Raw genomic sequence first — 16,699 nt, forward strand, 5'->3', positions numbered from 1 at the left:
CCCTGCACACACCAAAAAAAATGCCCAGCACTTTTACAGTGCTTCGTAGCTTGTATTCCAGTCTTCAGAATTGTCCTGAAAGCCAACTTTGTACTGGCATATCCTTGTTCAGTCCTGTTTGTTGGAGCTGTAGGTAATTACTCCCATACTTAATGAATAACATTACTTTTATTGATGAACACGGAGGCTACAAGCTGGAAAGAGGACGTAAGGATTAAGTTTTATGGCCTACTGCTGCTATGGAAAGGAGCATCTAGACAACAGTTAGTGTCCCCTTGATGGGATTAGCCATTGCGTTAACTACAACTCTGGATAAAATTGCCAAGTCTGTTATTTTAGACTTTAACTTCTTAAATATTTGTCGTGGTTTAACCCCAGCCGGTCACTAAGCACCACACAGCCACTCACTCACTCCCCGCACCCCCCAAGTGGGATGGCTGAGAGAATTGGGGAAAAAAACTAATACTCGTGGGTTGAGAAAAGAACAGTTTAACAGAACAGAAAGGAAGAAACTAATAATGATAATAAAATGACAATAATAATAAAAAAAGGATTGGAATATACAAAACAAGTGATGCACAATGCGGTTGCTCACCACTTGCTGCCTGATGCCCAGTTAGTTCCCAAGCAGTGATCCCTGCCCCCAGGGCAACTCTCCCCAGTTTATATACTGGGCACGATGTCACATGGCATGGAATACCCCTTTGGCCAGTTTGGGTCAGCTGTCCTGGCTCTGTCCCCTCCCAACTCCTTGTGTCCCTCCAGCCTTCTCGCTGGCTGGGCATGAGAAGCTGAAAAATCCTTGACTTAGTCTAAACACTACTCAGCAACAACTGAAAACATCAGTGTGTTATCAACATTCTTCTCATACTGAACCCAAAACATAGCACTATACCAGCTACTAGAAAGAAAATTAACTCTATCCCAGCTGAAACCAGGACAACATTGTAGATACAAAATCCCTTCACTTTCATCTTAAAAGTAAATGACATTTCATTCTAGAGACAAAAAAAATCCAGTGTATTTACGTTTTCTTGTGATTTATCTCTCTTCCTATGTGAATGAGAAGATGTCTTCTGAAGTCTTTATTTCACTTCTGCAGAGTTCAAAGATCAGGTAAATTTCAAACATGTAATCTGCAATTCCTTCATAATCGCAGCTCTAAGTGAGGATGACGGGGACTTTTAAAGCGGCCTCTCCCTGCAAGGTGACACGTTGCTGGGTCCTCAGCAGACACGGTGAAGTCTGAACATCTCTATTAAGTTCTTGTGACGGGCTTTTCTTTTGTTTGCAGTCCTTCTGAGAAAGGCTGAACATACGCTGGGATTTCTTTTGTTCCAGGGTGGGTGTGCGTCATTCCCGGAGGGTAAAAGCCAAGTGTTTATTTGGGAGGAGAGGGGAAAAAAAGGTTTATAAAACCAATTCATGTGTGATCTGCCAGTGATACAGCTGTGATGGTCAAGTTCCCCAAAGTCTGAAAACGTTTGCCTGTGTAAATACTATTTTAACACACTCCATCTGTATGGAAGAGAGCTGTAGGTACCTATTGCAGCACCCTTCAGATCTGTCACTGGGGTGGTGCAGTGATGCACTCCCATCTAACCGAGGCATTGTGGTGGTGCCTCGCCTTCGGGTCACCCCTTCCTAATGCCGACAAGTGAATCTCGGTGGCCTCCTAAACCGCCACCGAGTGTCTGGGCGTCTGCTTGGCCAAGGACAGGCTCGCTCTGAAACGTGGGGGTGAGACGTCCCAGTCTGTGGCTGCTTGAGATTCCTCCTTCGGTTTTCCATTTGGGCTTTAATCTTCTGATAAGCTGTTGGTACAGCGGAGGGGAAATGTCAAGGTAAATGAAGACTTAGAGAGCAGCGCTTCTCAGGGGAGAAATAACTTCTGTCATCAGATTTTTTTTCTTCTGTAGAAACAAGAAATAAGAGATGAGGTATTTCTGAAATCTTGATGTCAGTCAGGAGCAATCCCGATCGACAGTCCCCGTGCATCCCTCCTTGCCCCGCAAGTGAGAGCTGCAATGCAAAGGCTTTAAAGCTGCACACAGCGCAAAAAAAAAAAGAAGGTGAAATTAATAGATGGTTGCTTGAACTCCATCCCCTGGAATGTTTGATAGACCCAGATGGAGCAGAGCTCTACAGGATAAAACCGTGCCTGCCCTGGGCTGCTGCGTGGCGAGGTGTTAGCTTGGGTGGGAGGTGCCTGGGAGCACTCGCTGCTGGAGCTTCTCCCCATCCCCAAATCCAGCCAGCGCTTCGGCATGGGTTTTCTCTCCTGACGCTGCATGCTCCATCCCGCTTTGGACAAACGGGCAGGGAAGGGGGGATGTCGTAGGCGATGAGTCTCTGCTGCTGGATGAGATCCAGAAGAGACTGACGCTGTCAGCGATGGCCGGGAACCGGCCAAACACGATTTCCAGCGAAGCAAAGCGAGTCGGTGACATAAACTGAATAGATGATGCTTTTAAGCAAATTGTCCGAGTATCAGATGAGGGAATTATGGGCCTGTGTCAGTCTTTTCAGATGTTATTATGTATGCTCTGTGTTATTTTAAAGTGCCTCGTGTTGGCCACTCACAATTTTTCTTGGTGTTTTGAAAGAGGTACATGAATTCCCTTGAGTATCGTATTCTCAGTCCTCTCTCCTTAGTTTAATTAACTTTTGAGAAGAATATTTCGAGGCACCTTTTTAGTCCATTATTTGCAGAATATTTCTTATGACAATAACCCATTCTGGAGCCACCTTCCCGTTCCACCTTGCCCCATACTTGTATTGCAGCTGTCTGCTTGGTGGACCCGTAAGGGCGTGCATCATGGTCAGTGGAGCCCACCAGTGGGCTTTGACCCGTCTCTCTGCTTTGTGAACTTCCCTACTTCTCCGCTAAGGCGTGTGATGAGGGAGGGCTGCCTCGACTTCTTTGTAGAACAGGATTCTTCGTTATAATCATGTCGATAGGATTTCGCTTCCTTGTCAGGAACAGGAGACAACACACAGCAAGAGGAGGACATGTGTTTTGCAAGTTTGGAGGCTAAAAAGTAGAACTATCTTGCAGTATGTAAGAGCACCGGCTCCTGACATAGTAGCATCATGTTGAGTGATGTTTCATGACATAGTAGTGTCATGTTGTGTGACATGTCATGACTTGAGTGTTGTTTTACCCCAAATCTGGGAAGCTACTCTGGACATGCTCAGCACGAGAACGATTGCACTCCTCTTTTAGGAACTAACACAAAACCATTGAAGAAAGCAAGCATGGTTAACCGTGACTCCTGCTTTAGTGCTTGCTTGGATTCTCTGGGACGTGGGTATGAGTGATGTCAGCATGTTGGACCACAACGTCATCAGTCGGTCCTGCTGTACTCTGGGGTGCAAACACGGTGCACTCTGCAAGCTCTTGCGTGGCTTTGGTTTCCAGCAAGGCAGCTCCTCGGAGAAGGGTGTCCTTGTGCTTGTGCTGGCTTGGTTTACACCTGTGGGAGGAGTTAGGATTCTCAGGATGAAGGCAAATTCAAGGACTTCATCCTCTTTGTGTTCATTGGGAAACAATGATTCCGTGCAGTGATTTATTACAAGGCTCTGTCTCTCTTTCCAGGGCTTCCTCCAAGACTCCAGCTTTTCCCAGCCAGTTTCTGCATCAGTAGGTTGCTCCTTTGGGAGAGTGGAAGTTAATTTCTCATTATTATCATGCGTAGATTCAGAAGATGGAAGATAGTCCCCTTTTGCTGTCGCTCAACTCCATGATAACTTCATAGCCAGAGAAAACAAAGCTAATAGTTCCGCAGGATAAAAAATGGCATAATCCAGACAGTTAGCAAGAGCCATTCTTCAGTGCAGCGTGCGGCAGGGAGGGATGGAGGGGGCTTCATCACCTTCGGGCTGGGGCGGCTGCTGCTTGTGCACCAGTACGGCACAGAAAGCGTCCGGTGTTCTGTACCCTTCTGCTTATTGTTTTTACTGTTGTCGCCCTCCAGCTCCGAGGGATGGCGTACGCAGGCAGCACGGAGCGAGGGGCAGCTGCCCCTGACCCTCGTGTTAGGAACAGCCAGGCGAGGATTTCACCAGCTGTGCCGAGCAGCCTTCCCCCGGCTTCTGCGACCTGCGGCTCACTAGAAGAGTGGTCATCTCGCTGCCACGGTGCGGTTACAAGCGCTTTCTGGGCCGATGGCAAGCTCTGAGGCTGCTGATGCCTCTGGCTTTGGTAGGGCCCCCATGAGCAGCTTCACACCTAATTTTGTGTTTTTATTGTAAAGAACTGAGCTGCCTTAAATAGCCGCCTTGGCAGGGAACTGAAATAAATCCAAGATGTTAAAATAAAAAATTAATTTTAGAGCCGTGGACCTTCTCGAGGAAGGGTTCTGGTTGATATTACTCCGTTGTCCTGGAAAAAGAGTCGCCTTTGGCTTTGCAATTTTGCAATTCCCTTTCAGCAACCCGAGCTCCCTAGGCAGTAAAACATAGTTTTTATTAAATGATACATCTGACATTTACCAAACCTTGATGTGACGATTTAGAGGGAGCTAGTTGCGATGAACAGCTTTATTAATATTGCAGTAGCGTGATCAGGGGAACATCGTGGTTGTTTAGGCCAAAGACTTTAATTTATGAGCACAGTGGAGAGGCAGCATCAGTTGACCAAAATATCCTAATCTTAACTCGTTTTCTGTTTACTCCCTCCTTGCATCTGGTTCGTGTTTATGATGAGTTGGTTTAGATTCTCATTATCCAAGTAAGGCACTTTATAGAAAAGAAACAAACCCCCCTCAGAACGGGACTTGGAGGTAGATGTAGAGGTAGGTGTGTGCAGCTGAATTGGGTGCCAAATCCAAAATGACATTTCTGGAAAATCTTCCCTGGAAAGCCCCTCTGATTCCTGCTGGTACGAGCGCTCTGTTACCGCCTCTCCCTGTGTTACTGCAGGAAACTCCAGTTTATCCAGTGGCCTGGACTGGTCCTGAGCTGGAGGTGAGCATCCTCAGGAGCCCTGGGTAGCCCCACGCAACCAGCAGGTCCTGAGACCCGTCAGCTGCGGGGTATGATTGTTCGCTTTGAAGATAAGTCCAAAAATTGAATTTGGCATCTCCTTCCCAGCTGTAGCAGGAACAATTTGGGCAAAAGTAGCTCTTTTGCTGTTGTGGCAATTGATGTGAGAGCTGTGGTGGTAAATAACAGGGAGAGGGAGGGAAGCATCTCCGATCTCATCAATAGTTAAGACAAAAGGCTTTCTGCTCCGCAATTATTCTTCCTGTCCTTGCCCCTCCTTCCCCCAGGCCACAAGCAAGAAACCTAAATAGAGATCAGGCAGCTTTTAAATGCCACAGGCTCATAAAAGAGAGGAAATTCAGAGTTGCAACTTCGCTGCGTGCTGTTTGGGTCTGTAAGCAAGTAGACCATCCTGCAAGCTCCACACAGTGGGACCAGAAATAATTGCACCGTCTCTGCCAAGAGCCCGGCTGCCCTTGTTTCGGGGCTCAGGCGCTCGCTCTGGCGCAGCTGCTGGGGAGACGGACAAGCGACGTGCCTGGCTGCTGGTGCCGAGGGCAGGTCGCTGCCGTTGCACCCCGGCTCACGGGGATTTTGGGGGGGGGGTGAATTTCAGGATGGGGTGTGCATCTCTGCTCATGGAGCAGCAGCAGTGGTCGCCAAGGTTTGCGTGTTGGTGTTGCCAGCCTAAAGTGAATACAGTGATTTACTGGAAGCAAGGAAAGCAGGCAAAGTGCTCGTCGACTCCGCTGCTGGGGGGGCTCACGGTTTAGGATTGCTCCATTCGCCTGTTCCCAATTCCTCGCCTTTTGTTCGCTGCCTTTTTTTGTGAGAACAACAAACCCTTTATTGTCTCATTGCAAAAAAATTTATTCTGAGTGGAGGGGGAAATGCTACTGACCTTTCCGCATTATCCTGGGGAATCAGCCGGAGCGAGTACGCGGAGTAGCCTGGTGTTTGATGTAGAGCAAATACAGGTGAGGCGACCTGCTGTGAGGCCGTGCTGCCATTTCACGGCCACGAGTCTGCCTTTTGTCATACGCGATGCAAAACTTGCAAAACTGGGCTGTGGCCGTCCCCACTGGGGAGGGACGAGGGAGGGGTCCCCATGGGGGCCAGGCTCTGCGGGGGTCCCCTCCGGCAGCCCCAACACCGCATGCTGCAAGCACAGACAGGCTCCTCGGTGGGTCTCGATCACTCTGGCTGGCTTGCTTTCAGCCGTACCTTAATATTAAAATACTGGTTTATTATTTTCCATTTAGTCCCGCATTAATGAAAAGAGCTGCAAAGTAGTAGCTAATCAAATGAAGTAAATTTCCGTTAATGTTCCAGTACTTGTTGTTATTGCCGTGGTTCCAGGTGGAGTTTAATACAGAGGAAGACGATTGCTTTCCGTGTCTGATGACGCGCAGGCAAGCCGACCTTGCCTTGGCTGCAGGCTTCCTAAACACGTGCCCGCAGGAGCCAGTAGGGAATTGCAGTCCCGGGTAGCCCACGCTTAGGCGTGCGGTTTCGTCCCCCTCTTCTGCAGAGATACGAACGAAATCCCCCAAATTCAGGTTGAGCGGCAAAACCTCCAGAGGAGATCTGGGTCGGAGTTGCACCCGTCGTGCGTCCTGGGAATCCCTGTCGGACCTCATCTGCTGAGTCTTCCCGCAACCATCAATTTGCTGCTCTTGGCTGTGTTTGTGTGCCGGAGATAAGCACAGGAGATCTTCCCTTTCTGTTCTTTCTTACAACAAGTGAAATACAATAGCAATGTATATCAGGTTAAAATTGCCTCTCATTTTACGAAGATATCTTTAAAAACCAGTTGCTTTCTATGAGCCTTAAAGCAACTCGATACACTCTTATCAAAATCGACAGCTGCTCCAGAGATCCTTAGGAGATTTTGTTCCATTGTGCTTTATTTCCTATAAATCTCGTTAACTGTTTTCCAGTGACCTCTTAAGGTGTTCTTTTTTCATCGCCGAAATAAGCCAACAAAAACCTGATTCCAGCCTTGCAGAACAGCAGCAAGGTTGCAGAGCTCAGCTCTGCGGTCCCTTCACCCGCATGCTCTCGGGGCACTGCAGGCAAGAAAAAGCAGTATTTTTCTCACATCAGAAAACTTTCTGGTCCTCCTTCCAGTCTTTCGAGTGTATGTTTTCCGAAAAGCCGCACGTGCGAGTGCCGAGGCACTAGACAGGAGATAAGTTCCCGCGCCGTCTTTTCCTTACTCGCCCTAAACGTGCAGGTAACTCGTTGTAAGCCATAGGGCATGTTTCCCTGACGGCAACAAGGGGAAATCTTTGGTCTTTTGAGAAGGGTTTGAGCTGACATGCGCAGCAACGGGAGGTTTGTAGAAGAAACACCGAAACAAGATATGTAATATCTCCACTGAATTAACCCTGCACTATCTACGTCGCTGTCAAATAGACGCTGTGGTTGTCCTGACACCCAAGTGTTTATTTTCAGGGCAGGAGGAGGAGACGTAGCTGGGGGGAACGAACAGAGCTCGGGTTTCTGGTCACAGGGAATAAATATTTGCGTGTACGTGGAAGAAAATTAAGTCTATAAGTTCTGTTTTAGTAAAAGGATGTGCTCATAATCACTTAGATCAAAGGTCATTTCGGTTTTGCAAATGTTTGCAGAAGCAGAAAGTCTGTTTTCATACTAAAAGAGACTTTGCGCAGCAGTTTCTCATCCACATTCATTAAATTTGTGATGTGCCCATGTGTTCTGGAGGGCAAATGCTGAGTGTAAAGCTGGCAGGGCATCCTTTTGTGTGTACCCAAGCTGCATACTTACATGCAGAGGCAAGGGAAAAGGATGGGGGTTTGGCAGCAGATCCCGTGATCCCCAATGGTGTTTGCTTTGACAGAGGAGGGGTGTTGTATTGGTTGATCTAGGTGATTTCAGCCGGCCATTGGTGGTAGAAAACCATCATGAGCTTGTTTTCCTCAGTAGTAAGGTGCCTTTATGCACTTAATGGAGCACTGAGATGAGTTACTCTATAATTAACAGCTTTTACATCGATGTTACTGCCCTATTATTATGTGATAAACATGGGTGAAGGCGGCTGTCTTCAACCGGAGTATTTTGTTAGAGAAAAATGAGGAGAGGGTACCTGCAGAAGCTTGTTCTTGTGCTTATTTCGTAGTGTCGTGCTGTTTGAAAGACAGAAGCAGGAGGGAGGGTGGATGCTTTTTGCAGCTGGGCCAGGCACTGATTTTTGCACCTTCGGCGTGGCTCTGAAGTCACAAGCCAATGTTGCATGGACACAAAGCGCTTAGTTTGGCTTATTTATTTAAAAAGCTTCCTTGCATTGGCTGGGCAAGTGAAAATAGTCGGTGGCATTTTTAGCAATTCCAGGTATTGCTCTGCCTTGTCTGAAAACGCCTGGCTGCTAGTGTCCAAAAAGTGGAGGGGTGCGAGGACCGACGTGAAGTGTGGACTGGATGGGGGGCGGGGGGAACCAGACCCTCTCTCTCAATCCTGAAAGGCTTCTTTCTGTTAATTTGGTTCGTTTATACAAGTTCAGGTGCCTTCCTTTATCAAAAGGCTCCAGCCAAAGCTTTCCTGTGAAAGTTATTGCTGCTGCTGCTGCTAATGTTGTTGTTTTTCTTTCTGTTCTTGGTGTCCTAAAGCCAAATTACTGTGACTAATGCACCACTGTAAATGTCGGCAGCATCTACAGCACTGCTGCCTGCATGGGATGCATGCTGTCTTTGCAGTGATGGGGGGGGGGGGGGGTATTTTCTTTTTTTTAGTATTGCAGCAGAAATGCCCCTATTGTGTGTTGGCTTAGCAGATAGCAAAACGTTTCTGTGAAATACTGTCATACGCCAAATAGCTGGTGACTCCTGTCTGTTGGGCAAGCATCAATGTGCCTTTACTGATATCCTAAAGCATCAACCTTGTTTCTAAGCGGAAAATGTTTTCATGTGTCTTTGAAGTCGAGGTGCTCAGAAGAGAGAAGGTTAGTCCATGTCTAACACTGATCGAAGCAGGAACAGTGAAACCAATGTATAAGCTCATGCTTTTTTCCTTCCGTTCTTTTTTGCCTGTTTATTGCCTTTTTAAACCAACATCCGTATTCTGGTGCTGTGTTAGAGGTGGTTGTTGCCTAATCCCGCTGATGCGTTAAAAAGAGAGAGATTGTCTATCATAAAATAATAACGATCCTTTTTTTTCCTTAACCTGTCTTTCCTAATTTTCAGCATGTAGCTGAGCCCAGTCATAACATAACCTGTGAAGACGCTGACTATTTTATGATAAGCTTTCCTTGGTTTTTTTTTTTTATTTTATTAATACCTCTCACTGGCATGCTTACTTCATTAGGTACAAGATTCTCAAGTAAAATTTTGCAGATTGCAAAACATCAATTAATCCAATTAGGAGCAACAAACAGTGAAAATTTGTATTATGCCAAATACAGAATATTGCTTTTCTGTAGAGACTTTTTCTAGTCTGTAGTGCATTGCTTCATAAACTCTCTTAGGGTGGGGTTTTTTCGTTATGTAATCCAAAACTTTCTTGTTTCCAGACCGCAGAATGGTTCTATGATCCTGTACAATAGGAAGAAGGTGAAATACAGGAAAGATGGATATTGCTGGAAAAAAAGGAAAGATGGGAAAACCACCCGAGAGGATCACATGAAACTGAAGGTCCAAGGAGTGGAGGTAGGAGAACGGAGTGGGGGTGGGTTTGGCTGATAGCTGGGCTGGGAAGCAACAGCTCCCCAAAGTTCGTTCAACGTGAAGTTGTCCACATGTTCAGAAAAAGGTTTATATTTGCTGAATCCCAGCTTCCCCCCCCCCCCAAAATATACGCGTGTTTTTTGTTACTACTTTGAACAAAATTTGCATATAGCCTCACTGTTGGATTGCGTTACTGCTCTCTGGTTGCTGTGAGGTTGTACAGTAGCCGTGCTGACGAAAGACACGGAAGCGTCTCCACACCAAGCATCTTTTGGTAGAACGCCTGCTTTTTGTAACAGGTACTTCACAAGGGCGACCAAACATCTTGGGGTGGGTTGCTAAGCATTTTTTTTTACCGTATCAGCTTTGTATGTATATGCTTTGATTCTCACAAAATACCAGCTAGTTTTTGGTAGCAATTACTGTAATTTTCCGTGTGCTTACTCAGTGTTGGTCTTCCAGTATGCAGAAGTAGAATTTCTGTTGAATTCAGACCAGAATCGGACTCTGCTTCAAAGCGTGTTTTGAAGGAGACTGTTGCTCTACTGATGGTATTTAGCCATTCAGAGAAATGCAGGTGGATGATTTCACCTGACACAGTATTTCTGGAATAAGCCTGTGTGTTCTAAAACGTGTCGTTGTTTGACACAACTATTTGTTCTTAAAGTCCGTCTGTGTGAGACACGAGCTGTTTGATCTCACTGATCACTTCTGACGTTAAAGGTCTGCACAGATGTGGACAGGAAGTATGTGTATTTAACTTTTTCTTTTCTATTTTATTAACTGGGCATTACATTTTCTGATAGCAGAAGTCCAGCTGCAGAGCTTTGCCTAGCTTAGTTCCTAAGACCCCAGGCTGTATTCCCCACATTTGATACTGAACTTGGGGCCAAAATGGTAAAAGGGTGTTCAAAGATGTAATTGTAGCATTTAGCTGTGTCATCAAGAAATACTCTAATTCCACCACATGAATAGCAAAGCCGTAAGGGTATTTATTTGTATAAGCTGTACTGATTTCTGCAGCTCACAAGCTGCGTGCATCACTACGGATAGGAGGCTGCACCCAGGCATGCGAGCATAACCCAGCACGGATGGCAGCGTTTGGAGTAATCGGCGGTGTTCAATGACGGGCAAGGCTTAACCCGTTACCTCAAGGCATGTCCGATAGCTTTCAGGCTGGAGTTTGAGCTAAGCCGAGCTTTCCAACCTCACCCCCCAGGCCCATCTTGGCAGATGTTTTGCACAGCATTAACCTTTCTCGCGTCCGGCTGATGTCCAGTGTGGCTCCGGGAGTTGGGGGCCAGTGGGGGTTCCACACCACGCGGTGTTTCCAAATTCGGCACGGGGGATGCAAAGCAGCCGAGCGCCTGGAACGCATCTCGTGCTCCAGCTTCCTTGTGGGTGATTTGTCATTCTTACGTTCTGTCTGCTTTAATGAGGTTTTTGGGTTTAAAATAGTATTAAATGGATTGCATTATATTACACCAGAGAGGCATAACTTTGTTCCATAATTTTTACATCCAATAACAATGTTTTATTATGACAAGCCTCAAAAAAAAAGTCAGCATAATGGAAATTGTGCATTGTTTTTGTTTCGGGTTTGCAGAGCATGATTTGATTAACTGCTGTGAACTTTAACAATGCAGAATACCAAAACCTGCGCTGCAGAGCTTACCTGTAGGAGGGTGGTGGTGACCGTTGGCTACCACACATACACATGATTAAATAAATACTTTCTGACATCTTTTTTCAAAGTCAGCCCCTAGAGTGGCTGACTGCATGGATGTGCGTGGCCTTCATATTTAACTCAAATAGCCCTGCACTGAACCCAATAATTTCTATTTGATTGAAGTGTGTCTCTGGAAGGTAACAAATCTGAAATTGGATGTATCAGGTGCTGGAGAACACACAGCTTTCAGGGTTTCTTCCTGTGGCTGATCACATTTGCCACTTAAGAAAATAAGTGTCAGAGTACTTGCTTTGTGATTTGGATGTGCCGGGGTTCGGCCGTTCATTCCCACCTCTTTCTCCAGCTTAAGAGCCCTTTAATACCCGGTATTTTATCTCCAAGAAGGTACTTGCGCCCTCTCATCAAGTCATCCCTCAATCTTCTCGCTGCAAAGCCCAGCGGACCCAGCTCTGAGCCTCCTGGCTTTGGCAGAGGCGGGATGCGGCCAGTTTTACACTTGATAGGTCTTGTAGCAGATAAAGCGACAACCGAGCACAAACCTGGCTCCTCAGCCAACACTGTGAACAGTTAATGGCAATTTTTACTGGGGCTCAAAACTGGAGGAACACAACCTCTACATAAATCTATATGTTAAGTAGCACTAACGGTTATCAAAATGCAGACTGATCATCTGAGTGATGAAAAGAAATTAATTTTTTTTCCCCCCGGGTATCAGAGCGTACAAAGGAAGCGATGGTTCAAGTCGTCGCAGTTTATGTAGGCAAAGGCAGAAGAAAAGAAACCAAGAGGAACAGGCAAATAGAGGCTTGGGTCTGCAATTTAACTCCCACATAAATCTGGGTCTAGAAGAGTTGTGTCCACTGTAGAAACCTCTGGTGTGCTGAGCGTGCCTGGAAGCATGTCTGCAGTTTCCAGAGGCTGGAGGAGAAGCCGCAGCGCTCTGCCGCGCAGCCCCCTCGCTGACCTGCCCTGATGCCCCTTGCTGTCCCATCTCGCTGCCAGGGCGGCATCTGAGTGATTGCTGCCAGTCGCCGTTCTGAGCAATGCAGGAAAAGTTCATTTTGTTGACCTCTAAGTGCTGCTTGGGCAGCAGAATTAGGTATTTTTAACCTTCTTAATTAATTACTCGATCAGTACACCGTGCTACTTCACAGACAGCGTTACGGGTTTATGTTTCTGATACCATCCTAATAGGAAGCGATGTTCTTTACTTGGGCACATAGGCAACAGATTTAAAATAATAAAAAAGGCTTTTTTCAAAGTTGGAGCGATACTGTAGTTAACCACATTAGGGTTTAACAGGGCATGAAATAACTGTCTGCCTTGTGGCACTGCCAGATCATCTCAGCGACTGTTGCAGCCAGAAGATAAATAGGTATCATCGTCGCGCTGATGGAAAAATACTTGCAAAGCCGACAGCCAAGAGCATCGATAGCATCCAAACAGAGCTTTGGAAACTGCAGCTAATAGGCGAGAAGGAGAAACATGTTGGCTGGTGAAACTACTGACCAGCCAGTTCTGAAAAGGGATTTGTATTAGTAGATTTAATAATTAATTACGTCCTCAGTGTCATCAGTGTGATGGCTCCTGCGTCTTTGCAAGTTTTGGGTAAGGGTAAAAAAAGCATTTGGAAACAAAAAGTTTACACCAGGTACTTGGGGATGTTGGTGCCTATCCCTACCATATAAAAGGATTTGGTGAACATGGACGAGGCAGCTAAAGCAAATTTAGGACATAAATAAGGAAGAAACTAATTTAAATAGGAATACACTAATTTAAATAAGTAAGGAATGGGAGGAATAAACTAATTAGCCAAGCGGATGTTAAATTATAACTGCCTGAAATGCTCAAGCTACTGTCTTGGTTAGCATCACTGTGCATGAGGGTTTGGGTTATTACTTGGTTAATCTGATGCCCAATCCTGTTAGAAAATGCTGGATAAACCAGAAAGGAGAAGTTAATTTGGCCTTTCCCTTAACATACCTCTTTGTGTAATTCTTTGTGGAATCCATTAAAAATCTCCAGTCCGTGATCCTTTTTAAAATTCTAATTAATTAGGATCCCTGGTGATGTGTTCCTAATCAATCCACATAATTAAAAATTTTAACTAATAAATAATAGTAAGGGGAGTGTTGAAATAGCTTTAACATCATTCCAGACTGGCGCTGCTCCGACTTTACAGTTGGTTGGCTCAGCTGGTGCATTTGCCTTTTCTTGTGCGTGACCCTGTCCGGGTGCCCGGCAATGGCGCATTCACGTGAATTCATAGTAAACTGCTGCCGAAATGGCAATGAGGTCATGTTTTTATAGTAAGTTTCCCTCTTGTCCTCTGCGGTTTGGAAGGTCGGCGCCGATTCTGTTGCTCTTTATCCTGTACCGAGGATATTTTGGTCTCTCCAAACCCCGCCGCCTGAAGAGAAGTCAGAGAAAAGGGTTCTCAAACTCGGGGCAGAGCCAAGTCCCTCTCTCAGCACGAGCGATGCTACCTGTGGTGTGACTTTGCCAAATGGCTGGCAGGAGCCCGATGCTCTACAAAAGCCAAGGGTTGAGCCGCAGCAGCGCATCCGTCAGCAGAGACGCTGCTGTTCGGTGCTGGACCGGCAAAGGGAGCGGCGCTGCCAGCTGAGCAGTGACCCCCACCGCCAGCAGCCCCGGCTCGTCGGGGAGGGTCGTTCATCAGCCTTCATTTAGTCTGACACCGCTAATTCCGGGTCAGAGGACAAGAGGAATGCGCCAGAGCTCCTATACTTGAAAGATCGCGTTCTCTCATAGATAGGTGTATGTTATCTCAGTGCAATATGGTAATCTTTATGAATTCCTCAAAACAAAACAAAACCAAAAAAAAAAAAAGTAAAACTTGATTTAAGTCTTATTAAGAGAGAAACTCCCTTGTGGAGATGGAGATGCAGAGTATCAATTTTGTATGCAGGACTTGTATTTAATTAATATCATAACAGTCCCTTAACACCGTTACAGATTAGTCCACGAGGACAGGAATGGAAATTTTAGATTATTCAATTACTGCATAAACCCTGGGACATCACCGTCAAAACTTTGCAAAAGGTTTCTTTCGCGTTTGGGTCTGAAAACACGGCGTACCTGAACTCGGTATTGCGCAGGCAGTACAACCTGGGTGATAATAGCGTCATTTGCTCTTACAGCCTCTGAGCTGGGAATACGTGCTAAGAACAAGATGACTTTTCCTTTTAGTAAATGACCAAATGGGCTTTTCTGTATTCTGTAAAATAACCCATCATGGAATATCAAACTGCAAAATGTTATCACATCTCTCAATTCCCTGCTCTTGTCGGTGAAATCTACTGGTAAGTTATTACTGGAGGGTGAAAGCAACTTGTGAGATCGCCCGCTCAGGCAGCACTAATCTGGAGGACTATTCCTAGGACAGTCTGATCCAATTCCCTTTAATTTATATGGGCTTTGCTCGCCCTCAAAGGTGAGCTGGGTAGTTTGCAAACTAATTAGGATTGCATTGTTCAGTCGGGCTGCTTAATGCATTCCAGAGAAATACTGCAGGGTGGCTTTGGAGGAGAAAGGAGAGTTTAATGTGAAAGGCTTTCTGAAAATATGACACACACGTGTGCATACATTAACGCAAACAAGCGCAGCCCTGAAAGCAAAGGAGAAGAACTACTCAAAGAGGAGTGACAGTTTTTATACAAATCTGTTCTTCATCATCACTCCTAACAGTATTTTCCTTACATCTCTCCCAGTGTTTGACTTTTCGCCATTCCTAACCAGCCGCTCCCTTAATCTCCCGTAACTCATTAGAGGGCACAGAGCCCAACAGCATCTCCCTGTCTTTGCTGTGGTGTGCACGTCTCTACAATGGATGCAACGGGCAGATGCTCGTACAGAAATATGGAAGGCGTTGACTCATGAGCTGTGGTTGAGTTTTATTCTGTTACCTATTCCAGGTGGTGTTTACGGCATCCAGAACGTAGGGTTGTGATGGCATCTTAATGATTCACACGTCTGTGGCGGTCCTGGGGAAATCAGAGAGTTGGTTTACTATTTCTGAAGGGGAATATGGATTATTGTTAAATCTGGAATGGGTCTCCCGAGAGTCTCTTCTGAAGGGAACATTCATATCAAGAATTCATTTTCTATATCAGGATCCTACTGTATTCACTTGCAGTAACATAAATTCACAGCAAATGGTCGTGGGTTTTGCCATCTTTTCCTAACGCCCTATATGCGTCAAGGAGATTTTATCCTTCAACGGACCTGTAACGTCCCTAATCCTTTAATTGTTGTCACTTAATTTACGGTGTATAACTTCAGCAGTAAAAGCTTTCTTAATATCTGGGTGTCTCAGAAAGAAGGTTCAGCTGAGATCAGGGCCACTGCCTTGTGTATGATGTTGGAGGAGATGTTTTGCCCAGGTCTGGTGCAGTTGGCACCGTGTCTGCTTGGAGCCTTGCCTCGGCAAGAAAATGGACACACTGGTTGGTGTTTTAGCAGGCAGGAGTTGTTTATTCAGAGACGTGCTATAAAATATTTGGCTTTATTTCCTGCATGGACTAACTTGTACCAAGCCACCGGTGCATTGCTGTGCAACACTCCACAAAAATTCACCTTTGGGAGAGAACTTTGAGAGCTGAAATGCTCCAAGCTTGCCGCTCACAAAGCAGGTTAGTGGCATTACTACTTCTGGGCAGCGCAGCATGAGGGGAAAATCGATAATGGCTAGCATGAAATGTCGGCAGATGAAGGCAGCTGTCCTCGGGATGCTTTTGGTCCGATGTAATTAGCTTACTTGTGCGTGGGGCTCACGGGACAAAGATGGCTCTTCCTGGCGGAGATCAGGGGACCGCTGGCTCGGCGTGGTCCCGCAGGCGATGCCGGCATGGTCAGGGGGAAGGAAGAGGGTCCACGTTATTTCTCATTACCCTGGCACACACAAAACTGTCCTAATCGCAGCTCTTGCAAAGTGACTTGAGCCCATGCTTGATTTTGAGTACTGTGCACCAATATTTCTATTTGGTCCAAAGTCTGAAGGACTTTCTCCATTTAGCAGAAGGTAAATGGGTGTAAGTGCAGCTGCAGGTTGCTTTCACTCCTGTGCTTTTCCCCGGTCTTAAATGAAGCACCTGCTGTGAAATGAAGGGCCATGCTGGGTTGGGTGCCTCCGTGTTGGGGAATCCCTATCCCCTATATCGTTCCTTAAGGTGTGCTGTGCAATGAGCTCCGGAGAAGGGGTTTGCTGTAAGAGGTGCGTGAATGTTTGTGGGAAAATTATTAAATCTTGAGACAATGTGATACAGCTTTTCTGCTGCATTTTCTTCACTCACTCAGCCTGGCAGCGTCAGTCCAGAATAAC

General features: G+C 46.1%; 1 protein-coding gene across 6 annotated transcripts in view; it reads left to right on the forward strand.

Annotated features, from left to right (window-relative positions):
• CAMTA1 (calmodulin binding transcription activator 1) overlaps positions 1–16,699 on the forward strand; it is a 324,130-nt gene that overhangs the window by 105,290 nt on the left and 202,141 nt on the right. For all 6 annotated transcript variants that reach the window (XM_069782905.1, XM_069782903.1, XM_069782907.1 and 3 more), the window contains one exon: positions 9,515–9,650. In XM_069782905.1, coding sequence (XP_069639006.1) covers positions 9,515–9,650 — 136 coding nt within the window. The remainder of the gene's footprint in view (positions 1–9,514; positions 9,651–16,699) is intronic.

Source organism: Haliaeetus albicilla, chromosome 4 (genome assembly GCF_947461875.1).
Source record: "Haliaeetus albicilla chromosome 4, bHalAlb1.1, whole genome shotgun sequence".
NCBI lineage: Eukaryota > Metazoa > Chordata > Aves > Accipitriformes > Accipitridae > Haliaeetus > Haliaeetus albicilla.